At 41.6% G+C, this 27,707-nt stretch overlaps 1 protein-coding gene across 1 annotated transcript; it reads right to left on the minus strand.

The window, feature by feature from the left end:
* Positions 1-3,770: 3,770 nt before the first annotated feature.
* On the minus strand, positions 3,771-27,707 carry TOP2A (DNA topoisomerase II alpha). The gene is made up of 35 exons (XM_082197172.1): positions 27,428-27,707; positions 25,567-25,719; positions 25,165-25,255; positions 24,813-24,876; positions 24,315-24,460; positions 23,595-23,692; positions 22,838-23,050; positions 22,478-22,651; positions 21,683-21,784; positions 20,985-21,122; positions 20,687-20,825; positions 20,122-20,279; positions 19,208-19,333; positions 18,347-18,457; positions 18,108-18,213; positions 16,903-17,012; positions 15,546-15,638; positions 14,456-14,570; positions 13,693-13,814; positions 13,201-13,349; positions 12,714-12,945; positions 11,972-12,106; positions 11,668-11,868; positions 11,354-11,549; positions 10,761-10,852; positions 10,028-10,183; positions 9,832-9,915; positions 9,278-9,475; positions 9,014-9,122; positions 8,650-8,802; positions 8,262-8,364; positions 7,582-7,646; positions 5,789-5,920; positions 4,649-4,869; positions 3,771-4,039 (listed from the first exon to the last, which is right to left on the minus strand). The coding sequence occupies exons 1-35, from the start codon at positions 27,458-27,460 to the stop codon at positions 3,896-3,898; spliced, it is 4,662 nt and encodes a 1,553-aa protein (XP_082053298.1). The 5' UTR covers positions 27,461-27,707; the 3' UTR covers positions 3,771-3,895.

Consider the following 27,707-nt stretch of genomic DNA (forward strand, 5'->3'; position numbering starts at 1 on the left):
GAACAAAAATTGTGCGGCGGCAGCGGGAGGCCCCATTAGCTAAAGTGGTACCTCAGGTTAAGAATGGTTTCAGGTTAAGAATGGACCTCCAGAACGAATTACGAAGAACAAAGAAAGTTCTTAACCCAAGGTACCACTGTAGTTTTATTCTATAACAAAAATAGGTGCCAGTACTGCGTATCCTTGAGTAGAAAAAAAAGCACTAGTAGTAACTGTGACAATTTGTAGCGTTGGGTACGATCAATCAGTCCCAGTGAAGACTGTAGAGCTTTGTACCATCAAGAGTTGCCTGCTGTGTCCCTGCTCTGAGCTAGCTTGCTTCTAATCAGGAGGCACGCTTACAAGTGCAATTTACACATGGGCAGGAGAAGGGCAGAAAGACTGTTCTGCAAACAGGTAACCCTCTTTCATATGAGAGGTATGAAAGACTTGTAGCTCAGTGGCAGAGCATTTGTTTTTGCATCTACAAGATCCCGGCTTCAGTTTCCAGAACCTCCAGAAAGGACTGGGTGAGATTGTTGTGAAGTTCTGGAGTGTCATGGACAGACATATGTAGACAACAGAGGAACAAATGACTCATTGTAAGTCAACATCTAACGTTCCCCTCAAAGGATTAATTTTTGGAGAGCGAAAAATGTGAAGCGTGTCTATCAGACATTTGGGAAGCAACTGCTTAAAGTAGATGCGAATGGCAAGGCTATCGCTTGACAGTGGAGCATGGAATTCACCTACAGATAATAGTTCTGGAGCGGCAGGTTTTGTGTATCCCACACCATTTCTTTCCCACCAAAGACCTTATTCAAAGCACTCCTCTTTCTCTTTCTATTCTAGGACCTCTAGGAAGATGCCATACTTAATAAAATCACTGCAGATAACAGTAAGGAAATGTGCACTTAAAATACATTTTACTGTTTCAGCCAGCCACACAGAGAGGAGAGGGAAAATTTGGAGAACTATTGTTTGGTTTAATTTTAACTGCCCATCACAATAGATCAAATAAAAGCAAGTTTGTTCACATGGCTATTCAACTTGTTTGTTGGTATTACAAAATTAAAAGTGTCCAATTATTTCTAAATACATTGCTTTTCCTTGAGACACCCTCTGATTTTTGCATTTGTCACTCATATCTGGCACGCCTATTAAAAGTTAGAGAACTATCATCTCTAGAGTCGAATTGTACAGTAACGTTTCCATTTTATCTCTTTTTCCAGTATTTGTTGGCTCACGAGCAACTCTACCACAGACAGTAAAAAAAACACTTTTTATGCCCTGACATTTCCAGCAGTTTGAACAAAACACTTTTATTTATGTTACACTTATCAGTAGTGGACTAACAGAGCACCTGATAAACCATTTTGACACATTTTCTCTTAATTACCATGCATGAAGAAAGAGTATGGCTGATCTTCCAAAGGTGTTTCCATACATACTTGGAGAGGTATATTAACTTCCACACCTAGAGTCCACTTTCATTACTGTATATCTTTCATTTTGCCAGTTCACCCTGCTACTCCCAGGATTTTATTGTCAAAATCTGATATTCCAGAACTAGAATGACTCTCAAACAGTGTTGCAAGGAACCAGAAAAAGCAACATACAAGTATGGTATTCCTTCCTCGACACCTTCCCTTTTCCACCCTCGAGAACTGGAGCCAAGTGCTTTGCCAAACAAAGGCAAAGGGGTTCTTTGTTAAGGATTGAAAAACTAGTAAGTGAAAAAAGCCTGGAATTTATTCAGCAGCAGACTTCTCATATACAAGGATAGAGAACCACTCCTTTACACAAGAGTAAACACAATAGAATAGACCAGTGGTTCCCAGTGGGCAGTGCTTTTTTCCTTGGGGTGCAGTTTTCCTCCCCCCCCCAAAAATGCTAAAAAGTGTGGCACTTACTGCAACACCTTCATGGTGAGTACTGACACCTTCTTTCTATAAAAAAGCACTGTCAATTGGTGGCACCATTCACATAATAAAAACTACCAGATACCAAAGGTTTCAAAAGTAGGGGGTCCATGGTTTGGCTTTTGAAAAACAGGGGGTTTGCAGTACTTAGCCAACTGGGAAGCAGTGGAATAAAGCAGGACACAGGAATAGGACAGACTAACATACCAGGCCCTCCTTTTTACACAAGGATACCAGGCAAAAAATCCCTTCTTTAAACAAGGACAGAACATACCTGGCAAATGTTTCTTCTTCCAGCTGCTGGGACCCCCAGGGATACAGTAGCACCTCAGTTGACCTCATTCTGGCCAGGCTATGCAACACCTACATCAGTTTAGGCCTGCATCAAAAATCCCCCATCCCTTGCTTAAGCCCTATGGCTTTTGTCTGCCCCAGTCATGAGGCTTAATTGATGAGCTCCCTTCACCTGGCTTGATTGTTAAGCTCCCTTCACCTGGCTTGATTGTTAAGCTCCCTTCACCTGGCATTTGGCAGGGGGTGTCTCATGGCCTAGGCCAAAAGTAATTAGCCTACAGCTGTGCTATGTGTGCACAAGGAGCACCCCTGCAAGCAACTTGAGTCATTACTACTGGGCTTAGGAGAGCAGGGAAGTCCTGCTTCCATAGTGACATGGAGGGTTAATTGTGCAAGGCCACAGACACCTCCTCGGATTAACAATTAATCTTCCTCATTCCCAGGACACCAAGCAAAAGCCAGAGAAGTTTCGTCCTCCTACCTGCAATGTTCTGTTCCTAGTCGGGAGCAAGGCAGCCTCAGTTACTGGGAACCCCCTTTCTTGGACAACAGGACAAAGGAACAGTGTCACTTCCCCCCAGGGAGGGGCTTCCTCATTGAAGCCTTTGTGGCAAGCAGAACATTCAATAGTCTAGATTGGAGTCACCCATAAGGGGCAGTGAGAGCTCAGAAGCTAAGTGGGTGCCAGGAGGAAATATTGAGAGTATTGTGCCCATGGGCAGCACGCTCGCAATTCTTGCTCTATACCACATCATTTTCCCATTAGAAAAATAGGAGTAAAATACTTGGATAAGGATATTGTTAATAAGCTCAGCTCAGGCTACCAATAAGTGTAGCTTATTGCAAACCACTGTCCTAAGGAATGTTACCTTAGAAAGCTGAAGTGGCAGTTTTCCAGAAAGAGATGCTCAGGCATCTGTTTCCCTTGATGTGCAATTATGAATCAATATTGGCTGCAATAAGCTAAATTTCAAAAATCCAAGAAAAGACTTGGCTCCCTTAGAGATTTCTGACACAAGAGAAGACACATTTGAGGTCCTGAAACTCTTTGGCACAATTAGGGTAACATTTGAGGGCTCTCCTGGTCTGGAGCAAAGGATGACAAAGTTTCTACAACAAAATTCCATTTTTTTGGAATGCAGGAAGTGCCAGAATGCAGCACAGCCTAATTTCTATTGAAAACACAGTACACCTTAAATACCAATGGGAGAATGTTCAGCTTTAATATGGATCTAGGTAAATACCATCAGAAGTGACTGCCTCATGTTTAATAATGTGCATTAAGGCCCTGACCCAAATGGGCAAAACTAGAACATGGGGCACTTTTGCATACATGAACCTTTTGCACTGGGGAAATACAGTCGCTGGCCTGAAGTCTCTGCATCCCTGCTTGGACTGGGGATAATGGGAGTTGTAGTCTAACAATTCTAGAGTCATGGGATCCCATCTCTGGCTTAGTGTTACAAGAACATGCTACAGTGAACTTGTACACTCCACCTCCCCACAATGTATTTTTCTTTAGTACACACAAAAAAACATGGCGATTCAGAAGTAGCAGAATTTCTAAGTAACGACTTCCAACAGAAATAAAATGTTTATTAAGATGAAAATGATAGTGAACAGTGTCAAATATTTACAGGGACAGACATGTTAAAACATCAAAAGGCAGACACCCCATTTTTGAACAAGGTGCTTTCAGTTCACAGTAGCTCGTCGTCCGATTCCTCAAGGTACTGGACAGCTTTCCTGGGCCGACCCAACCTTTCACGTGCGACAGTTGGAAAAGGTGAATCCTCACCTGAGCTTATTTCAAGGGAAAATGACTCATCAACATTCTTGGATTTCTGCAAAGGAAAAAAAAAAGTGGGCCTGGTAAGCTCTCATAGGTATTATGTGGGCTCAGGAATGGCCACAACTAGCCCCTCCTTATGGAACATGGATGCATTAATGCATCAGTTGTGGGGAAGAAGAACTTTTAAGTGCTCTACAAGCACTCTGAGAGATAGAGTGATATTCCTGGTTTATGTAGGAGAAACCACTTCAGCCACAGGCCCTAGGGCACTTCATTCCACAGCACACCAGAAATAAAACGCTACATATTTTATTAAGGGCGTGGTTTCCTTGCAGAGCACTGCAGGCTTGCCCCATGTTAACTTGTTTAGGGCACTCATAACCAGTCACCAACATATACAGATGCACTTTTAGCTAGGACTTCAAGGTGAACAAGATGGTGCGAGGCCCATGTATGGTTGATAAGAATGTTTAGAATTTGTTACAGGTTATGGAGAACACCCATACCTGGCCATATGCCAAAATCGACCTCAGTGGCGCCCTAAAACTATGGCACTCCACCCCCGTTGCTCTTTCAATTCTGGCCTTTAGGTATGCCTTAAAGACACTATCCTTCTATACTTAACAAAAAAGATGGAGAACAAAAATGGGGGCAAACAAACCTTAATTGCTGTAGTTTTTTTAAGAGCTGGGCCAAAGTCAGAATCAGAGTCGTCAGAGCTAGAAACCTTCCTTTTGGCAGTTTTTTTCAACTTGGGAGGTGCACACTTTTGGGAGGCTGCTTCATCCGTGCTGGACTCCGAACTCTTAGCTGCTGTTGCCTTTCTGGGTTTTGCGGTTGCCTTCTTCTTAGAGAAAGCATCCATAATAGAAGGCTGATTGCCTAAGAGCAAAAGAATCAGTGAAATCTCTGCTGTTTCTTTCCCACAAAACCCTGGATCTACCACAACGTTTTCAAGCCATTGCTTCAGAAACTCATTCCGGTAACTGTTAAGGCAGTGTTAATTGCCAACAAAGGGCTAAACTACAGTAGATAAAACTGAAGTATAGCCACCATTTTCAAATGTCAGTCGAGGCTGGAAACAACCATGTGCTTCAACGACAGGAAAGTAACATGGCTATTTAATTGTGTGAGCAACTCCACAATGGAACAGGCTCTACTAAAAAACCTATGGAATCTTGGCTTGTTCACATTTCGGCTTATTAAGATAAGACATGTTCAGCCCAAAATGGTCACTAACTCTCCAAGAAAAAAAATATGTTGTGTTAACTTCCAGGGGCTGAAGAAATGTTCAATAGAGATTTGATGGATTTCAGAATATCCCTTTTCAAGGTAACAGTTACTACTTCATTTATTTCATGAGAATTAACCATAGATAAAGGTAAGTAAAGGTACCCTTGACCATTAGGTCCAGTCATGGACAACTCTTTACTGGCCAAGGGAGCTGGCGTTTGTCCACAGACAGCTTCCGGGTCATCTGGCCAGCATGGCGAACCAGAGCAGCGCACGGAAACGCTGTTTACCTTCCCACCAGAGCGGTACCTATTGATCTATTTGCACTTTGACGTGCTTTCGAACTGCTAGGTGGGCAGGAGAACTAACTACAGAACTAGAGTAATTGATTTGACTTTCTATTTTCCAAACCCTTAATTTCTAAGCTTATCAGTGAAACTGAACCTCCATCATGCAGTTTCTGCTTCCACCTATGTAGTAAGCCAGAACAAAACACCTTTTGGGGCACTTATAGTAATGTCACTGAATACTCACCTTTTAACATACAGACCATCAGTAGTAATCTTACCTTCAGCTACCTTTGCTGTTTTCTTGGCTGGAGCTCTCTTTTTGGGAGCAGGCTTGGCTGGCACATCAAGGGTAGCAGGCAGAGAAGAGGCTGCTGCAACTGGTTTGCCTGCATCATAGTCCTCAATGTGAACTTGAATAAAGAAAAGTCCCCACTAAGCTAACATGTAGTAAACATCGTGAATTCTATACTGAAAAATTCAGTATAGATTTTTTTTTGCACAGAGAACAAACCAAGCCACTTTTAAAAGATTGCAAACATCCATGGGCAAGGATATGAATCTCTTTAGCTCTGAAACAGGGAAGGGGAAAGACAATGCAAACATTGTAACATGATCCCAATACCAGGCCTGCACAGCATAAGACCCATGGACTGACTGACTGACTGCAGTCCTCTTGCTATCTCTGCACCCCCCTAAGGGAATTCCAATTACAGCCACACTGTTGGATACAAATATTGTAGTCCACGGCAATGCACCAATATAAAAATCTCATGCTAATATAATGATGGAAGCAGAGAAAAAAGTATCTGCCAGCTAGAAGTATAGCAGTTAAAAGCAGGTGCACTATAGAAAATGGCAGTTAAAATGGTAACAAAAATGGCCCCTCTGCAGAAATATGGTCCTCTTGAGTTAATAAAAATGTAAAAGTAGCCCTCAGAGTGATTTAAGATGAACATGTAGATGAACATATTCACTGCTTCCTTACAAGGGAGTAAGCCAGAACTTTCCAAACTTTTCATGTTGGTGATGCACTTTTTAGACATGCCTCATTTCATGACACAGTAATTCAGTCTTACTAGCAAACTAGAAGTTATTAAACCCCTTTCAAGCCCCAGGACAAGTTGTGACACACCTACACACTGCAGCCAACATACTAACATGTCGTGATAAACAGTTTGGAAAGCTCTGGAGTAAGCAAAACTACCAAATGTTCCAAAACAATGTAGCAAGATATACCTCAAGGCTTCAAAATCCTTTTGTTTACAGAACTTGCAAAGAAAAGAGACCATGCAGGGAAATATCAGCACAAACATAAATATGAATGTATTAGGTAGTTCTTTTGTATGCAGATGGGATTTCCTTCTCATTTTTTAAGCCCTTGCAATCTGTCATATTACAGTAATGACCGCTGCTCTTAACCTAGGACTGCAGTGTTTTTGGCAGCTTCATACACTACAAAATCCCATTAAAACTAAAAATTAAAAGTATGCTTTTTTTCAAATTCTGGTGATTCCGCACTTTAATTCTATACAATTTGAGGCTTTTAAAAAATCTTGCAGGAATTGGCCAGCAGATGCTTCTTGCATGAAGTGAGGAACAGTAAACCATGGATAGTCGAAGTAAGGCCCGGGGGCCGGATCCAGCTCAATCGCCTTCTAAAGCCAGCCCGCAGACAGTCCGGGAATCAGCATGTTTTTACATGAGTAGAATGTGTCCTTATGTTTTAAATGCACCTCTGGGTTATTTGTGGGGCATAGGAATTTGTTCATCCCCCCCAAAAAAATATAATCCGCCCTCCCACAAGGTCTGAGGGACAGTGGACCGGCCCCCTGCTGAAAAAGTTTGCTGACCCCTGCAGTAAGCTATCTACTTTCAGCTGGGGGTGGAGATACAAAAATGAGAAAGTCACTTAACGGCAGTCCCATATTGCTGGTAGTCATGGTAACACCGATTTAATCACATGCAGCTATGGTGTGATCTTGTTACTTTTACGCATCAGAACATTAATTTTTTAATAAAGACTGATGCCTGGCTGCGTTAACAATAGATGTTAAACTTGAGTGGTACTTACTGGAGATGGTGCTCTGTACCCCTTGTGGTTTGATGGCTTCTTTGCCTTTACGTCCCTTGGCTTTCCTAGAACACATAATACATACTATGGAGCAAATTCTCCCCATTTCCATGTGTTTGCTCCCTACGGTACAGAAATAAACTATATAGGACTGAATGGACAAATAGCATGGACTGTGTTCTTGGTATTGAAGTGACAACGCACGCTACACACCAGACACCTCTCACTTTTTCATTTCTGTTTGCTTCACCCCATTATGAAGAGCTTTGTGGTAACATGAGGTTAGTGCAAGTAGCTTGCCACCTTTTTGGTATATTTTTTATTATAATCTAACGAGATGGGAAGTGGGTGGCGCTGTGGTCTAAACCACTGAACCTAGGGCTTGCCAATTGGAATCCCCGCGACAAGGTGAGCTCCTGTTGCTTGGTCCCAGGTCCTGCCAACCCAGCAGTTCAAAAGCACACCAAAGTGCAAGGTGGAGGGAAGGTAAATGGTGTTTCCATGCACTGCTCTGGTTTTGTCAAAAGCGGCTTAGTCATGCTGGCCACACGACCCAGAAAAACATCAGCTCCCTTGGCCAGTAAAGTGCAACCCCAGAGTTGTCCGCGACTGAACTGTCAGGAGTCCTTTACCTTTAACAAGAGTTACATTTTGTGTGTATTTGTGTGTACTTCACTCACATGGAAATAGTATTCTGTTCATCAGATGCAGCATTCTCAACCAATTCTTGGATGTCACCACCAGTGTCACTGAGGTTTGAATCTGACACACACTTTGCTTTTGCTGAAAGAAACGGAAGAAAATTAGGCTGCAACCTTACACATGCCAGCTCAGTACATGCTGCGGAGTTTGGCGGGACTTACTACTAGATAAATGTGTGTAGGACTGTAGCCTTAGAAAATGCTGTCAAGTAGAATCAACATTCTTAATCGCTTTTGCAAAGCTCCAAACTTTCCTTTTTTTAAAAAAATACAATTAAACCAAGGATATTTAACAAAGGCAATTTAATTATACCAAGAGTACAGCAGCAAGCAAAAGTTCCCACATCATTTTTAACCATAAACCTACCTTTTGCTAGGCAGCTTGACATGTTTTCAGGAGACAGCAGAACCTCCATATCACCACCACCACCACCACCGTTGTCTGTTTCCGAGTCAGACCAAGAGTTTTTCTTTGTTTCTTTTACTGGCTTGAATGGCAGTGTGGATTGTTTCTTGGTACCTTAAGTTAAACAAATTGGCTAAATTTTAAGACAATGCATGCTCTGTCCAAAAGAAAAAAGTATTGAGCACTTAGACGATGCATCTACACCTATGCACATTATTTTTTGCTCAATACAAACATCCAAACAATCTTAAAAACCTAAATGAAGCTTAATCTACTAAAGAAAAGCTACCAAAGAAAATGAATGACACTTGTGAGCAGGTGTTACCTGGTTCTGTTTTAAATTTCTTTGCCAATCTTTGTTTAAGAGTCAATGGTTCCTTATCGCATGCTGATCCATCTTCTTCTTGAATCCCATTAGGCTCAGTTGTTTCACTCTACAGGTAAGCAAAGGGGGAAATTGGTCACTATACATACAATGGATGACAGGACAAAGGTATCAAAGAAAGTGGGAATATATACATATGCATAATACACTTTAATAGTGTGCGCACGCACACATACCCCTTAACAGAGGCTAATATTATGTTACCTTGATTTTCCTTTTTACTTTCTTCTCTGCACCTGCTTTCATCTCCTCAGTCACACGGGGGATGACCCTCCTGCCATGTGGAGAGGGCATAATCTCCTGCAGCTGCTGCTTCTGTACTTTCAGCCTTCCTCCTTTCCCTTTGGCGGCCTTGCCTGCAGTTCCAGCCAACTCATCCTGTTTTTCCTTGTTTTCTTGCTCCTAGACGGGGTAGGTAGGTAGGTAGAAAGTGGGATAAAGAACCAGAAGCAAGAATGAGCAGCATGGGGATTTTAAATCTTGGTGTAACCAAAGCCCAGTCCACCCCCCAAAGGAAGCAAGCAAGCAAAATTGCTCATATCAGCATAGGCCAGAGGGCAACTGCCACTGGGGCAGCACTTGGCCACCGTCAGCCTCAGCAGCATTCTTTCTTGTGGGGTTTCAGATTCTTTGAGATGGCAGAACTCTGCTGAATGCTTACATTCTTCCCACCCTTAAGAGAGATTACTGCTATGATGGATCAAAACAGGCTGCAAACTGAATAACTGGCCAGCTACTCTTCCCCCAGAGTTACTTACTTCAAGAGCTTCAACAAAGGCAGCAAGATCTTCTCTCCATAAGTCATTAGGAGCCTTTCGTTTCAGGTTTTCCAGCTCCATTTCCTAATAAGAACCAGTGAGGAGGAAGAAATATTTAGGAGAAACAGCTGAATGCGTGTTTGAGTCTTCAACAATGTCATCTCTCAAGTTTCTCCATAACAGCTCTTTCACCTACTTTGTCACCCCTTTGCTTGCAGAGCTCATCCTTTTTTTCCTTCGTCAGGTACCAGAGAGGCATGTTCAGAAGGTAGTTAAAATCTGGTCCAGAGGCTGCAGCAGATGCAGTTTCCTTATCACTGTCTCCCTCTTCTTCATCAATCTCTTCATTGCCCTAGAATGGAGAAAGTTGATTTGTTTGCTGAGGCTGCTCGCTATCCATGGCAATGTACCTCTTGCCCAACACTTTATTTTGGACTGAGGAAAGCAGCAGTAATTGCCTGCTCTCTGAAGGGGATACTGAACTCAATAGCACCCCCCCGGGCAAAGATAGAATTACCTGCCACTACATCAGCCATGTCTACTGCAATAGGGCTGCCTTTCTGCCTTAAAAAGGCCAGTCATTCTTAAGACAGTGTGAAATTCAGGATGAAGATTTATTTGGGATATTTATAAAGCACTCAGGGCAATATGCAACAGGGGAAAAACATCACACATAACTATAAACATTAATAGATATTAAAATCCTGAATTAAATATTGCCTTTTATGACTCAATATTGTAAATTTGGGATTTTTACTGTAATCTGCCCTGTGATCTTTGGCTGAAGAGCAGCGCAAAAAATTAATGATACTCTCATTATTTTTGTGCTGCAGCACCTGCCATGGCAGTAGGGTTGGTGGAATCCCCTTCAAAGGACATAGAACCTGGAGAACAGATAAATTAAAAGGAAGAGATTGAAGATACACTACCTTCTGTTGAGACTCTTTCCATTTCTTTACTGGATCAGAATCATAACCCCTCTGGATAAGGACCTGTATCAATTCTTTCTTGGGTTTATTCTCTAGAAAAAAACCACACACACATTTTCAGGTCACCACATGGAATGAAACCAGTTGAACAAGCAACCAAAAATCAATGGGTATACCAATTTAGCAATCTGGGCACTCTATTAGGAAGGAGCAAGGTCAATTTGCACACCACGTAGAGAAAATCAAAATCAAATTGACTTAACTTCATTCTCCTGTCCCATTTTCAACTGCCTTATTCTCAAGGCATAGTTCATGTTTTATCACTTCAGGATTAATTTGGTTTTATTTCATATTTTTTTTTGGGGGGGGTGTCCACAAATAAACATTAGTATACGGTTTATTTCAAGGTGCATCTTTTGAAAATGAAGCTTGCCTCTCTATCTGAAGCAGGTTTGAATTCTGGAAGGAGAGCCTTTTCTTCCAGTGAAAATGAATTTGCGTTTGCCTGCCCCAGCCTCAGAAGAGGAACCAGCTGCCCTACCATCTTCAAGATAAGAAGCTGCTCATGGTAAGCTCTGGCAATACCTACTTACCAATCACTATTTGGCCTTCTATTTTTTCGAGGATAAAGCGAGCCTGGTTGTTCAGTTTTGCAGATTCTGCACTCAACATCCCAACAAGCCAGTCTTTCCTTAAGCCATAATAGCGCAGCCTGAGCTCATAGAATTCCCGCAGAATATCCTCTGCAGTCTCATATTTCTTCAGGCACCCAACGTGGTCAAAGAGTACCTGGAGCAAATAGCAAAAACCCAGAAGTCTGTAACCTGCAAACCTATATGGATCATGGCTCAGAAGGCTGCATGGAGCCCCTTTGATACTTGCACTTCCCTACCCACTTATCACATACCATGTTGTTGCAGGAAAGAGAAGTCTGAAGTTTGAAGACCTTGTGTAGACCAGCAGCCTCTGCCTCCATCAGATTCTTCTCACTCATTTTTACAATGAATTTGACTGTGGTATCGGTGTGATACTCTTTGTAGTCTGTTATTAGGGGGGGAGTCTTCTCTGTGCCATTCAGCATAGGCTCCAGAACCTGTTCTTTATATACCTAAGGGTGGGGAAAGCAAGCAAGAGGTCAGTACTTTGTTTGTACCTTTCCCCCACCTCACCAGGAAGGCTCTAGGAGCATAGTAGAAAATTAAACATCTCACCTGGGTCCATGTCCGAACAGGAAGTTCAGAAATTTCAATGGTGGTCGAATCAAGAATAGACACCTCCCCGTTGACAAGGTACTGGTTTTGTCCCAGCGTATCTATTGTCCCCTTGAAATTTTTGTAACTTGGAAGCTTTAAAAAAAGAGAGGGAATTGTAACAGAGTAAGCCAAACAGCACTCAATTTTGCAGTTTATACAGTGTGCTCTGACTCCAATTCAGCAAGACCAGCTCAACTCCTTTGCAAATTTGGCCAGACAAGAGCAGCGTTGTAGGAAAAGCAGACAAGAGCAGAATTGCTGCTGGAGGGTTGTACTTGTACAGTGGACACTCGGGCTTGGGTTGGTTATGAAAGCGGCAAACCCGGAAGTATTTTTCCAGGTTTCGCTGCTCGCGCATGTGCAGAAGCGGTCCTCCAGTTGCAAATTCCTTGGGATGCAGCCACTTCCGGAACGGATCCTGTTTGCAACTGGAGGTACCACTGTAGGGAGAAAAGAGCAGGCACTGGATTTTAATGAAGAACAAGAGGGATGTCTTCAGAATGTGTGTCACTAAAACTTTCATCAAAAGGAGTAAACATTCACTGTCAACTTGCAAGGGCTGAAATCTCATGGCCCACAAATTGAGATGCTGAAGTATCATGCTAGAAAGCAGCAATCTGCCCTTGCCCCCACACATGCCAATTAGCATTTCTCTTATGATCAGTCCTATTTCACCTAGCCATCAATACATTTGCATTACCATTGGAAGTGGCTCATCTCCATCTAGCATGCGCCGAATGTTATTCACCACTTCTCGGACATCATAGTTGGGAATCTTGCATGACCAGCCAGTTCCAATGCCCTCAGCACCATTGATTAGCACCATGGGAATGATTGGAATGTACCATTCCGGCTCAACCCGTTGGTTGTCATCATACAGAAATTTCAGCACACTGTCATCCGCTGGTGGGAAAGCCAAACGTGCCAACGAGCTAGAAAAGAAAGTGGCTTGTGCTTAAAACAGTTCTGAGATAGGAATCCTGGAAACAGGAAAAGTGCCATCTTGGGAAGGATAGAGGACCATCTTGCTAAACCTCCTGCTGTAGGGCATGCTACATCAAGATTATCATGCTACATCAAGATTATCATAGTGATTAGATTTAGGAACATGTTAAAACCACCATTATATGTTTCAAAACAACCCAGCCAAAGCCAAGAAAGCAGAAGTTGGACAGTGAGTTGCTAACCTGAGCATTGTGAAGATGTATCGAGGGCTGGCACAGTCTTTCCCACCATGCAGCCTGGTGCCAAACTGGCCAATGGGCTGAAGCAGATTGAGGTTGTTGCTGCCCACAAAATTCTGAGCCAAATTGATGATGGTCATCATCAGTGAGGTCTGAAACCAAAACATAACAAACTGAAGCTGAAAGCATCTCCTTTTAAAAAGGGACAAGGCCACCATCCTGGGACTGAAGAAATAGTGCTGCAAAGGCAAGATTACACTGGCCACAAACATCGGCCAGAAGAACACAAACTGACAGAAGCTTTAAGCATTTGTGCATGCTGCTCAGACCATTTGGGACAGAGCAGGGTTGACATTTAATAACATCAATATCATTATAATCATAAAGCAACAACAAATACAAGTTTGATTATGTAAACACTGTTTGAGCAGTAGTACTGCTTCCTTGGCAGCTCATGGTTATTACTTGCCCAATCCCCACCCACATTTTAACTACCTCTCCATGGTGGTAAGACGACATCTCAGCTATTGATCCAGCCAACTGGGCAACCTTCACTTCCCGCTTGTCATTTCGTTTGAAGCATGTGAACAGAACTTTCCTCTGACCTGGTTTCAGTCCTGAAAAGAACGACAAGCAGGTTGCTTCAAGTCAAGCAATGGGCTTCTTTCCTTCGATAACCAGCACCTCTCAGTTAAGGCAAGGATGCCAGTTCAGCACTCAACAGATTCCCTGGAAACTTTCTTGATAGTTTGGTGCCTATAGACAAATGCTGCTCCCACATTTTAGTGGTTATTGATATATATATATTTTAATTTTATTTTTATTCCTATGATGAATTTTGTTTTTTACTGTACAGGCTGCTTGGATAAATTAGTAGAAAACTAGGATAAAAAACCCCAAACTCCCTCCAATGCTGCATCACTTTGAATACTTAGGTGCAAACAGAAGTGCAATAAGCTATTTTTGTTCTCTTACCACTGGTTTTCTATACACCCACCCACCTTATATCACAGCAAATAATTAAAGTAGTTTACATTTTCAAATACTGTACTCTGAATTCTGCTTCAAGCAGAAGTGTTCAAAATAAAATTATTATACTTTTACACCTGCTGTTATTATAATGTCCCCACCTGCTCAACCTGCCCTTGTTGCCTGGGTCTGCTAATAAAATAATGACAGCTATGTTTATAAGGGGAACTATGTTTGAAATAACAGGAAACTTGATCTAGATTATGAAGAAGTATAACAGATAACTTACCATCAACTAGTGAAGGGATGGATCTCTCATTGTCAGAATTTGAGAAGAGGACAAGTTCTTTGTTGATAAAATCATTGTAGGTCAGGTAATTTGTACTTTTGCCATATAAGTAAACCTACGAGTGACAAAGCAAGATTAAGTTATCAAACCTTCCAAACTGCTGCCTCTACTATAGTAGCCTTCAAGTGTCATCCCCATCATAGCACAAAGGAAACAATATACTCTGATGCAAACATATATAGGTACTGAGAACTGCTAGCAAAGGGCAGATCCAGAAATGCAGTCATCATTTGAGCTCATCACTGCTGACTCCCAAGTCAAAATGTTAACTGCCTGCATTGAGGTCTTATGTTTAATATGACAACCGCTGTGAAAAGCTTGGTCTGTGTTTAGCCCTGGCAACTGGGTATTTGTTGTTGTACAGTGATGAACATGCATGCAACAAACTCTGAGCTCAAGAGGGCACAGGAAGAAATTGCAGGAAACTTCAATTGTTATACGCTAGTGACACTTTAGCTCTTCCTCCTTTACTTTCATTCTAATCCATTATCACACCATAAAACAAGCTTCTTCCTCCTTACCGTTTCACGGAGGGGCAAAGCAACACATGGTGTTAAATGTGATAGTTTTTAAAGCAAAAACACAGATGGATCTGATCAGGGCTATGGTGACATAATTCAACCCTCCGTCCCTTTAACCAGCTGCAATCTTAAGGAAAATCACCCCCCCCAACTGTTATTTGCGTTTGGAAGCAAACTTTCATTAGCTCCAAAGCAGTGGAAAAAAAAGTGACTGCTCTATTGTCCTGCATTTTACCCACAATGCATTAACCCCCTGGCCAACTACTGAAATAATGCTTGACTGTCAAAAACCTTAGCCTTTTAAGAAGGTGCCTTATATCTAGTCTGTTCCCTCTAACCAGCAGCAGCTCTCCAGGGATCCAGACAGAAATCTCTCTCAAGTTTCCTGCAACCTGCCAATGCTAGGGATTCATCCTGGACCTTCTGCATGTGAAGCATGTTTTGCCATTGAACTAGTCCTTCCCCAAACCATGTAGTGAGAATCCCATGCTGCTCTAATGGGAACTCACGTCTGGAAGGCCATGAAGCTTCCTCTCCCTTCGATCTTGCATGAAGTTTGTCAGCCACTCCTTTCGGTCATCAACCTTTTTTTTGCTAAAGGCCTAGGACATTAACAAAATGATTAACTCAGACTAGTCTGGGATGGAGTGAGAAAAAAATTGACACTTACTGAAGCCGTTTAAATTCTTCTCAGTTTCCACTAAATTACCCACAGGCTTAGGCTGCCAGTCTAGAACTCTCTCTCAGAACTGGACAGTACCAAAGTCCACTAAGAGAAGTTAGTAAAGTCAAATTAATGACTGGGTCCAGCTTAAATCAAGAGACATTCAAGATCAGGAATTCAGGAATATGGACAAATACAGTCAGACACCCTGGAAGGCTGTTGAGTCAGAGGGCTTATCTACATTGCAGCCAACCATAATGCAAATATGTACAGCTGTGGTAATTGATGGGGTTTCCCTTCACTTCACTGTCAATTTAACTGCCATAAAATCTTGAAGTCGATCCCCTGCCCCCCCCCCAATGCTGTGCTATCACATGCCAGAAAGACATTCTCCAAACTTTGTTAAGTCAAGCACCACCAAGCTTTGCTGGTGTTTAATGATGGGAAATGGCCAGATTCAGATACCAGAAGTTTCTGAACATTTGTTTCCAGGCTATCTAAAGTGTAGTGCTCTTGTTTCTTCTAATTGACTCTGCAAGCTTCTCTGCATGAGAACTCTTCTAGTTGACATGCAAGTTTCTATTCTGCCTAGAAACAAGCAGAAGGCTCCTGATGTTTGCGATATTCCTTCAGAGAAGCTGAACAGCTGGTTTAAACTCGTTCTGTTATTCACTCAAGGTCATGCTGACCATAGTAATAGGCCAGAAGGAGCCCGGGTTTCGCCCTTTCTCTTTCCTTCTGGTGTGGTGTTCTTTACATAGCATGCTTAGTGTTAAGGTTTTAGTTTTATTATAAGTTATTGTAAGTTTAAGTTAAACCTGCTGCAACTTAACTCATGGATAGTGCTAATCCAGATGTATCTGATTTGTGACCATTATGCACATTTGCCTTCAGTAGCAGGAAAGCTCTGATGGATGAAATATTAATTGCCTCTGGTCTTTTTTCTTCTTTTTGAAATCCTGCAACGTGTCTAAGTCTTTTTTACTCTATGTTAGAATCTGCTCTGGATCAATATTGAGCAGAATTCTTGATACATTTGTCCAGGGACATTTATGGATATATCAGATAGTTCCAACTTTAAAAAAGAGAAAGGCTTATTTCTGGTAGGATCACTCAACATTTTAAAAGCAGATAATGATTACTGCCTAACTATTTTGCAGGTGTAATCCCCAAGCAACAGAGGATAGAAGCAATTTTGTTACCAGAGTAATCGCAGCATCATCTTCAGGGCCAGAATACTTGAAAGGTATTCGGTGCCTTGTCATCTCTGCAAAGTACTCTTTCGCTTCCTTTGCTGTGCTGGTACCCAGACCTAGAGAGATTAAGGACAGATAACACCACTAAGATCCACAAATAAAACCTAGGCAACTTAAGATATCCTCCACTGCATGTACAAGTCTCTCTCTATATATATCTTGAAGCAAAGCACATTTACATAAATCTGGGGTGGCTAACCTTTTGCACATATTGTTGGATTCCAAACTCACATCATCCTGAGCAATGCTGGTTTGGGTTGATGGGAAACCAACATCAATTGGAGGATGACAGGTTAGCCACCCCTGAGATAAAAAAACAAACCAAAGGCTTCAGAGTTAGTATCCCATAGCTATTAGGTGCCATGCTATGCAGTTTATTTTCTTTGTATCATCTACAACTGCAGTCCAAGTCCAATATTAAAACAGTGCATCAACCCAATATGGAACACTACAAAGAGGAAGAAGAAAGCTGTTTCGAAAGAATTGCAGCAGGGAAAGTGGTTTAAGTACAATAGTGGGATTCCTTATTCAGGTATGTCTAGTGTAAGCTTATCATAGCTCTCTCCAGCAGACACAAAAGTGTTAGGTAAGTACCTTATTTGTTGAAACTTTGGCAATCAAAATGCCAGTCCATACAATATATAAAAATATATTAGGTTTCTGGTAGACCCCCACCCCCAGGATAAGGGAGTTCCAAACAGAACACCAACTGTTTATGTTACTACAGGCGAAGACTATTTTGGATGAATCCAATTGTTGCATGACCAGCAATGTGCGGGTCCTTTTGGACAAAATGGAGGGCGAAATGGGGCAGGCTTATGTGTGCTTAGCTGACATGTGGGGGAACCCCCTCGCAAAATGGTCACTGCCTGTATAGCAAAGGTATTGCCAAGAGTACTTTCAGCTGACCTTGGGGTTGCTTAGGGTAAGTTAAGTGCTCCAAGATATCCCTTTCACATTCTCCGCCTTTTCTACATAGAAACTGGAAATGTGGTTATAGATAAAGCCCTTCAATTGCTTTTTCTGCCAGAGTTTACATGGAATATTTAATGTTTCCTCGGAGGCTGTTTACTAGTCTTAACTATCTAGCAGACACCCAACAGTTCTCATATGATTCAAGTTAGCTGTGTTAAAAATAGTTTTAACCAAACCTTTGTAGTACTTGATCTTCCAGTTTTTGTGGTTAGGAGTGCTGGCTTTCCATTCTTCATATTCAGGAATGCTATAGAAAGAAATCTCCTCTTTGTTTTTGGAAACCTAGTTTGAAGTAAAAAGTAACAACGGGAAAGCATTTTAAGACCTAAGATTCTAAACAGTGGAATTTAGGGGAAATGTTCTCAACTGGCTCAAGTGGTCACTCAGGAAGGGGGTGGAGGAAGAGCAAGCTTACCTTTACAATGGGAGTAATGAACTCTTCCAGGAAACGGTGTCTCAAAAGAGATGGCCAATTATGGTGTATGAAGTTAATAAGCAAGCCTTTGATGTGAGAACCATCTTGATCCTAAAGTGTTTCAGAAGACAAATTTTAGCCACTGGCAACGTGAAAGTAGAACTCAAGAGCATGGAGCACCCATCTTTTCAGTGACCAATGCTAGCCAACAACTCATTACGATACCAGTATGATCAAACACTTGGCCCTAGACTAGTTCTAACTTACTATGGTTTAGTCAAGGGACCTTCTTACATATTCAGTTGGATCTGTACATGGAAAGGATTAAATAAAGGATAGCAGGTCCAACATAGCAAAAGGTGGGCTACATGATGGAACAACTCCATTGATAGGTGTTTAAAACACTCCCTTAAAGGGACCACCTCCAGTCTTTCTTCAGGTTTCTTTTAAAGGTGCTCCATCAGACATTTGGGATGTAACTAGAAGTGTGCATTTACTGTTGCTTCATTTTTTAATTTTCATAATAAAATTAACAATTAAAATTTGTTTTATTCAGAAATTTTGAGTTACAAAGCAATACAGAGGTGTGGTAACTAAAGATAAGTACTGTTCCATGCTGATAGCTTTCACCTGTGGTTCTTAGAAGCTGAGTGCAGGGTAGGGACCAAAGGTGGACAAAACTACCCCAGGAGGAGCACGACATGTCCCCCACCAGTGGTACTACCCCTCCACTAACACCTCATATACCCCCAACCCTCATAGTTTAACTATTTTATCAGCCCCGCATGCAAACAAAATATTTGTTTCACGGTACTGTTACTGTTGGCAGGAGATACGCTTGCCCATGAGAAAAAGACTGACCTGATCTGTCATTATCATTATTCTCCCATAACGCAGAGTCTTTAGTGATTCTTCATCATCATAGCTCTTCTTATATTGCAGACCAACTATCTTGATAATGTTGTTGATTTCAGCATTCTCCATTATCTGAAAATGATCAGTTTTTCTCTTTATTCAGCGTTATTCCAGGTCATGTGGCCAGCATGACTAAGCCGCTTGTGGTGCAATGGAACACTGAAGCCAGAGCAGCGCACAGAAACGCTGTTTACCTTCCTGCCAGAGTGGTACCTATTTATCTACTTTCACTTTTTGGTGTGCTTTCGAACTGCTATGTTGGCAGGAGCTGGGACCGATCGGCAAGCCCAAGAGGCTCAGTGGTTTAGACCACAGCGACACCCACGTCCCTAAGATTCAGTGTACAAACTATCAACTTATGGATCCTGCCTATTTAGACAGATATTGATATCTTGCTTTTAAACTTGGCTCAACCCCTTTTTGTCTAGAAGACTGATCTACAACGGGCAAGTTGGGATCCACTAGTGGGTTGTAATAGGAGCACCACTACCAGGCAAATATATAGTAAAATATTTAAAAAATGGGCCCCCAAATGTATGCTTAGTTTAAAAGTGGGTCCTGAGTCTGAAATGGTTGGAGATACCTGGTCTAGACTGCCATGGGTTACTAGCCTCAAAGTGCTTAACACATCTTAAAAGCACTTTAACCAAGCAGATTTTGCACCTCACAGCCCACTGAGTATCCACTGAGCAGAGCAGAAGTTGTCCTTGTCAACAGCTTCCATTGTGACAAGGTTTGGAAACGCAATCTCTTTCCTGTTACAATTTAGAAAACAGTTGACAGCTTTTATATACAATACCTAAAGCAAATTAAAGCCAAGTAAGATCCATGATGGAGTTTGCAAAGTACTGCCAACTCACCTGTTTGTGGGAGGCTTCCCGAACATTCAGCAGCTTTCCACGCAGAGGAAACACTCCAAATTTGTCCCTGCCCACAACTCCAAGACCAGAAACAGCTAGAGTTTTAGCTGAATCACCTTCTGTCAGAATAAGGGTACAGCTGGTAGAATTCTTGCTCCCTGGAATGAGAATTGAGCACCTTAATCCAGACAACTCCATTTACCTACATGCTCATCCTGTTTAATCAGGACTGGCTGTCAAGTTTCTGATTGCAAGAGTAGATCTGTCTCATGTTTCAGTCAGGCACAATTAGCAAAAGCATAGAGTATTGGGCAAGACAACAGACAGCAGCTTTACCCATGATGAAAGAAAGCTCTATATGCACAGAAGAAAGGATTTAGCTCTTTTCCAAACTGCAGCTTATGTGTAAGCAAAGCTGTTAGTCCTTTCTCTCTCTAAGTCCTTAATCATCAATCAGGCCAGTTGCTACCACTGGTCAGGAATCTGGGTCCCTGTACAGAAGGGTATTTAACTTCTTAAAAGTATCAAAAGGCTTTTATGTTTGTAACCATACTGCGATACATACCAGCATCATTGGCATCATCTAGTTTAGGTATCCCTTTAATTCTGCTGTATTTTACAGAAGAACATTTCTTGTTCAGCTGAGCCTGGGCTTTAAATCTGACCCAGTTCAAAATGTTATCCACTATGCCACAACTGCTTACCTAGAAAGAAAGAAAAAGCTGTCTGCTAGAAGCAAATATGATACAGAACATAAGGCTGAAGTCTTTTTTGCTTCTCAGTTTGTTTTGCACCCAATTCCAGCTCAAGACAACTCCAAAACAATTAAACAATGACAACACAATGCACCCTACAGCACTTACCCCCTTGATAAACTTTTCGCTCAACTTGCATGTTGAGCCAAAACTCTTTGCTTGAAGGGTCATGTTCTCCTTTGTTTGGGAGTCAAAAGTTGGATTTTCAATCAAGCAGTTTACAAAGACCCACATGTGATTCTTCACCTAGAATTAAAGGGAGGTGTTATAAACTACTAATGTTTAGTTTATTGGACAACCTCATCTCTCAAACTTCCCCAGCTGGAAATGTGATATGTACCCATGTTGTTAATTAAGTTGACGAACTTGGCATTTAGTAGAATCTATTCCCAGGTTATGGAAATTGTTTTCCAAAAGAAGAATAATCAAGTTTATTTAAAAAGTGATGGTGGGGAGGGGTGTGTGAAGCAAGATGCCTTCAAACAAGATGAAGAACATGACAGAAATAACTAGCATGTAGAAAGCAGCATTTTTACCAAGTTGAGCTTCTCAGGCACAGGTAACAAAAGCTGTATCAGGTAAGTTTTATATAACAATGTTCCATTTTCTATATAACAATTAAAGGTAGTACAAGAGGTCCATCTACCTTAGCATCTAGTCATGCTTTTATTTAAGGAATTTTTCTGTTAAAACTATCGCCTAATCTGCAACTAGAATTGTAGAGTGCTGTAAGACAGCAAAGAGGCAAACTTTTGAAATGAGGTCTAAGAAGCCTAAACTTAAACAGGGAAATCTGAGATTTATACCTGGAAAGGCTTCACTGACACTCCAAGTTTGTTCTTTTTCTTTACCATATCAATGAGTTTGGTGACAAGCTGGTCAGCAACATAGTCTACGTGTCTACCACCCTATAACGAAAAGAAAATCCAAGAATTAATGAACGTTTAAAGGAAAGCCTACCACAACATATCATGAGTTTGGTGAGTCTTAGAGTGTGTGCCTTGGCAAGCAGGATTTGTATTCAGCACATTTGAAATTAGAGCTCCTGGATGGAGCCAATTCCTGTTGATCAGCCTGACTTGAGTTCAAGCTGGACTGCAAAAGAAGGAAATGATTGGAACATACTCCAAATCCTTTCCTTTGAAGGTCACTCATCTGACTTCATGGCCATGCAACAGTCACGTGACTGACAAGCGGACAGCCTCGTTAACTTGTCAAAATGGCCTAAGGGGGAAGCTCAGGATCTGGTCCACAGGTTCTCCACCCCTGCTATATTTAATTAGATAGAGGTAGATTGGCTGAGGAATAAAAGCTCCAAACTAGCTTCAAGAATGGATCTGGCCTGTAAGCTGATGGCCCCAATAATATTATGTATTTACTGTATTATGTAATACAGTAAAAACATTTACAATGCTTCTATAATAAATCAAGGAGACTTGTTAGGTTTAAGGTCTCATTTCCAAATCCAATAGCTACCATATTAGATTCTCTCCCCCCTTAAACGGATGATTTGTTTTCCTATAATTTAGCAATACTGTAACTGTTTCGCCATAAACAAGACAGATTAAACATATTCAGACTACAGAGCTGTAGCTGGTTACCTTTGTTGTAGCAATGCTATTGACGAAGCTGACTTGCTGGAAGCCCTTTTCACTCATTGTTACACAGACTTCCCACCGATCATTCACTTCTTCATAGACTACTTTCAGTAGATTGCCAGTTTCATCCACCTTGTCCTTTATATACAGATCTACATAACTGCGGAATCCGTCGATCTGTAAATGACATAGGTATGTTGCAATGTTTGCAGAAAGCTTTTACCTCATTTTTAACGTTTTAGGTGAAGATGGGTATAGCCATCCAATTAACTCTAAAACATTTTAAGACTGGTTTCCCCAAATCCCAATCCAACACCTCATTGCCAAAAAGGGGAAGAAAAACAGTGAAAGTCATTCACTCACGAGTAGATTCTTTCCATTCAAGAAAACTTTGACACCTTTACTTGATCCTGCAATATCATAAGCTCTCCGAGACATTAGAGCCACAATATCTTTGTCCAGTGTGGTCATTTTAAATTTTGACAGATCGGGCTGGAAGGTGATGCATGTGAAGTCCTCACCATTAAAGTGCTTCAATTTCATCTCTCCAGCCGTAGACATATTATCAGTCCAAGTCTGAGGAAGAAAACAGTTTACAATTTTATGTACAGAAACGACTAGATTAATTTCTTTAGCTACAGCTGATAGTTCCTAATCAAAGAACAGCATATTTTTTGTGGGCTCTACTTTTAGCTTAGTCACTTTTGCAATTTTCAGTTAGGTACTGAAGATGTACAAGCACAACAGTTTAAAATGCTGACCAGCTGATGCCTGAACCTTTACAATACAGTGGTACCTCGGGTTAAGGACTTAATTCGTTCCAGAGGTCCGTTCTTAACCTGAAGCACCACTTTAGCTAATGGGGCCTCCTGCTGCTGCACCGCCGGAACCCGATTTCTCTTCTCATCCTGAAGCAAAGTTCTTAACCCGAGGTACTATTTCTGGGTTAGAGGAGTCTGTAACCTGAAGCGTATGTAACCCACGGTACCACTGTATGTGGAGTAAATTTAGAAGTTGGTTTAATGTGCACATGCGCATGTGTCCATGTATGTACCCAAATAACATTTGGGCCCAGGATCTTAAAAGCGCACAATACCTATCATTACAAGGTTCCATGTACCTGCTTAAAGTGCTTCTTATATTCTCTGCATGCAGTTTCCACAGTAAATTTGGTACTGAAGATGTTGCAGAGTTTTGCTCCATAACCATTTCGGCCACCTAAAACAATGTATAAAACAAATCAAGTTACTTACACCCCATGAAGCTTTGCAGAGTTTAGGAGGTATACAGCCCAATCCTAGGCATGTTTACTCAGAAATAAGTCCCAATGAGGGCACTAGACACTTACTCCCAAGCAGGCATACACAAGGCTGCAATCTTGAAGATTTGCTTGTTGTTTCAAGTGGGATTAAAACTCAGCATTCAAACCTTAAATGGAGTGTTCCCATCTTCCAACAAGAAAGCCCATATATGTGGCCCATTTCTATATCCTTCCCTGTAATATCAGTATTGTTCTATGCCGCTAAGGCTTGGTACCATGAGGCACTTTGAAACTTCAGTTCCCTCATCTATACCTCAACTCTTGCCTTTAGCTCAACAGTAGGAAGTTAGCATAACTTGTCCAGTATACTGATTTCAGAAAACAGGGTAACTATAAAACATGGGTTACATATTTTTAAATAATGCATATTAAATCAACTATTCTTTACCCTTCAACCACTCTTCTGCACATAATGAAAGAGACAAAGCTGTAGTGAAGAGACATGTTTTTCAAAAGGGCTAGTCCCTTAAGACATAATTTCCCAGCTGGTTAATTTTTTCTATTAAGGTTTTCCTCTACCTGTGACTTTCTTCTCATCATCATCGTAATTGCTGGAGGTCAAAAGCTGTCCAAAAATAAGAGCCGGCACATAGACTTTCTCTACTTTGTGCTCTACAACAGGAATCCCTTTTCCGTTGTTCCACACAGAGATTGTGTTATTCTCTCTAGAAAAAGAAACCAAACTCTTTATGAATCAGGAACACAAAAAAACCTCCATTAATGGAATTAGCTCCCTATTCTACACAAGTGTTAGTAAGCAATGACCACCTGTCCACTGCTCCAGAAATTTCTCATTTCTAAAGACAAGATTCTTATTCACCTTATGATTTTCAGCTGCAAACCCACTATTGGGTTTGTTTACAAATACAGAATTCAAAACTAAGCCCATCATAAATAACTGACATAAAAGTCATATTTATATACAAATTCTGCAAAAATGAGCAACAGACAACAGGGGGCAATCTAAGCCTGCAATTCTTAAAATAGTTTACTACAAAGGTTTTGAATAGGACTTACGGGTCAATCATAACTTTGATACATGACATGTTCTTATCTCTCTGCTTGTTATCAGCAGCATTGACTGGAAAAAAATGAAAACACGAACAAAGCTTATTAGTAAAAAATGAAGTACTTAATGATATTTCTTAGCTTGGCATTAAGAACCAGTCCCAGTAATCACAAGTTAACTGCATTTGTCGTTGTGCCATTCACTACAGTACTGCAATTCCCATTTTATGGCCATGGTAGCAACTTGCTGAAGTACTGAGCTTGTGGATAAGCCAGAAAATTCCCCAAGCCAATTTAACATCAATTGCAATTCCTCTGTAATTCAATCCACTGGGACTAAAAGATGTTGCTCTCACCATACCTAGGATTTCGTCAAATATTTTATAAAGGCCAGGTACGAAGGTAACATCCCTGCAGTTCAGTCCAACATCTTCATCAAACACCCACATTTGCTGAAAAGTTAATTAAAAATAAGAAGATATTCAGTAAAAAGCAGACACTTTTACTCTGCTCATTCAGTGAGCACAAGGTCAGCATTGTCCAGTGATTCCCATAAGCCATGTGGCCTGACTGGAAGTGTCCTAAGATGCCATGACCTTGGAATACAGTTGTGGAAAAATCACCCTCTCAACTTCCCAAATTAGAACAGTCTAAGCTCTGCTTTGATACTAGAACTTTATTTGCAATTAGCAAAACAAAGAAATCAGAAAAGCTTCCTCTCATTCAATCCCTACCTTAACTCCCCAAACAAAAAGCTTTTTACCTGGGTCACTTGTTCCACAGAGCCAATGTAGGTATCAGGCCGAAGCAATATATGCTCCAGCTGGCTTTTCTTCTGGTATATTCTTTCAACAGATAGCCTCTTTTTTGAATCTCCATCTGTGATCTTACCCACTTTAGGGTTTGCATCTACTGGCTGAATGGAAGCAAAATGAAAACATCATAAGTCACTGCATAAATGAGCTAACTTTGTGGGTTTCTGTAACAACAATGCTAGGATGGAAATAAAAACACACAAGACATGAATTTACCACCAAGCTAGTTTTGAAAGAAGGACTACATCAGATACTGTAGGCATCTGTCTCAAGAGACAATGGACTGCACATTTGGGGGGTGAAGTCAAGCTGCTCCGTTAGAAGCACTGAAGTGACCACCGCAGGGAGCAAATCTGGTCAGTGTTTATGGAGGTCCTGGGCTGCCCAGATCACCATCACCATTTTATTTGTATGCTGCCTTTCCACAGTTAAAACAATGCTCGAGGCGGCTTACGATATGAAAAGATTTACATAATTTCAAATAAAGCAAAGTAGTCATAAAAATAAATAAAACACATTAAAAACTACATAAGCAAACTGAACAATTTCCACATAAAAATATGACTAGACCCCTCTTGGTCTTGCTGATGTGGTCCAAAGGAAAACACCTGCTTGGCTGCAGGAGTTGCTGGAAGGAGACAGACAAGGCACCATCCAGATTCCTTGGGGACTTGTGCAGGGTTTACTCCTTAGCCTTTTTGTCTCCCCAAAATATCCCGCAAGGCAGCAGAGGTTTAGGATCAGTTTTCCGTCTCCTAGAGGGGCCTCATTCCCACGCTGAGAAGCCCCATCTACCCCTCACTTCCTTCTACAGCACATGCAGAAACCATCTTCCTCCTGAGCCTGTCCTGTCTACATGCAGGCGAAGTCCCCCTCACCTAGTTTAGCCAGCCCACCAAAGGTGCAAGCCCTCTCCTAACACCCCATACACCTGAAACTGAGATGAGAAAGGGGATAAAAGATTGTGCTCGCCTTTTACAGACAAAAGCCTGAGATTCAAGTCATCTATCTCTGAACGTCAGACTGTTTAGACAAAGAAGTTGTCGCCATGTCACGCCTGTGACATTTGGCTGGCCACTCTTAAAAAGATGAAGCTAGAATAAATGGATCTCTGAAATCCAGCAGAGCCATTAACAGTCTTACGTTTTGGGATGCTAATCCCCACATTCAAACGAGTTTATATTTTCTGTCTAGAAAGAAAACCTATTACGTCCAGCATCAGCAATATACTGAAGCTACAAAAACACCCACAATCAAACGTTGTTGTGAATTTGGGTAGGAATTTGCCCTCCTAGATCCACAAAAATTATTGAAAAGCTCCATGAACCTCAATGAATTGAGGTTCTGCACCCCCTCCCATGAGAAGCCTGTCCCCATCGTAATGTCTCTGTAGCATAGACCTCCAAACCAGTACGCATTTTTTTGAGGGTTTTTTTTTTTTTTGAGAGATAAGAAGGAACCGCGGGTCATGATAGGATTGTTGTAACACATATTAAGCTAAAATAAACAATTTTTTTTTTTAAAAAAAAAACAGGAAACAAGGGAATTGGAGGCATCTATGCGGACGGTGGGTTTTTTTTTTAAAGATAGAGAAGTAGTAAGATGGCTGGGATTAAGAATGAATTAGAAGGGTCCAACGCTCGAGGGCAGAGGTTAAAGGTCGCCACTAATTAGGGCCCGTTTAATTTCAATGGCGCTGTCCTGAATGAAAACCCCTCAGTCGATATTGAGTTACGTGGAGCTGGGAAGACGGTAAGAAGGCGGGTGTGTGAAATAACGGTGTGGGGGTTTTTTGGGGGGGAGACTCACCTTGAGCGGGGAAAAGGAGTCTTCTAAGTCCATGGTGGACCCGGTCGGAGCGAGAGGTGTAGAGGAAACAACAGAGCTAGCGGGGATTGTGGGGGTGGGAAGCGGCCGTTGAGAGGGGCGCAGCGGCCTAGTGCCTCAGACTTGCAGTCACCGAGCGCTGTGAACAGAGCCAACCACCTTCCCTCAGCCAAGCGGCTGCGAATGAGGCTGGACAAAGGCGGCAGGAAACGCTTCACAGAGAGAGAGAGAGAGCGCTTTCGAAAAGCGTCGCCTCAGCCCG

This window comes from Podarcis vaucheri, assembly GCF_965113315.1.
Source record: "Podarcis vaucheri genome assembly, chromosome: 13".
Classification (NCBI taxonomy): domain Eukaryota; kingdom Metazoa; phylum Chordata; class Lepidosauria; order Squamata; family Lacertidae; genus Podarcis; species Podarcis vaucheri.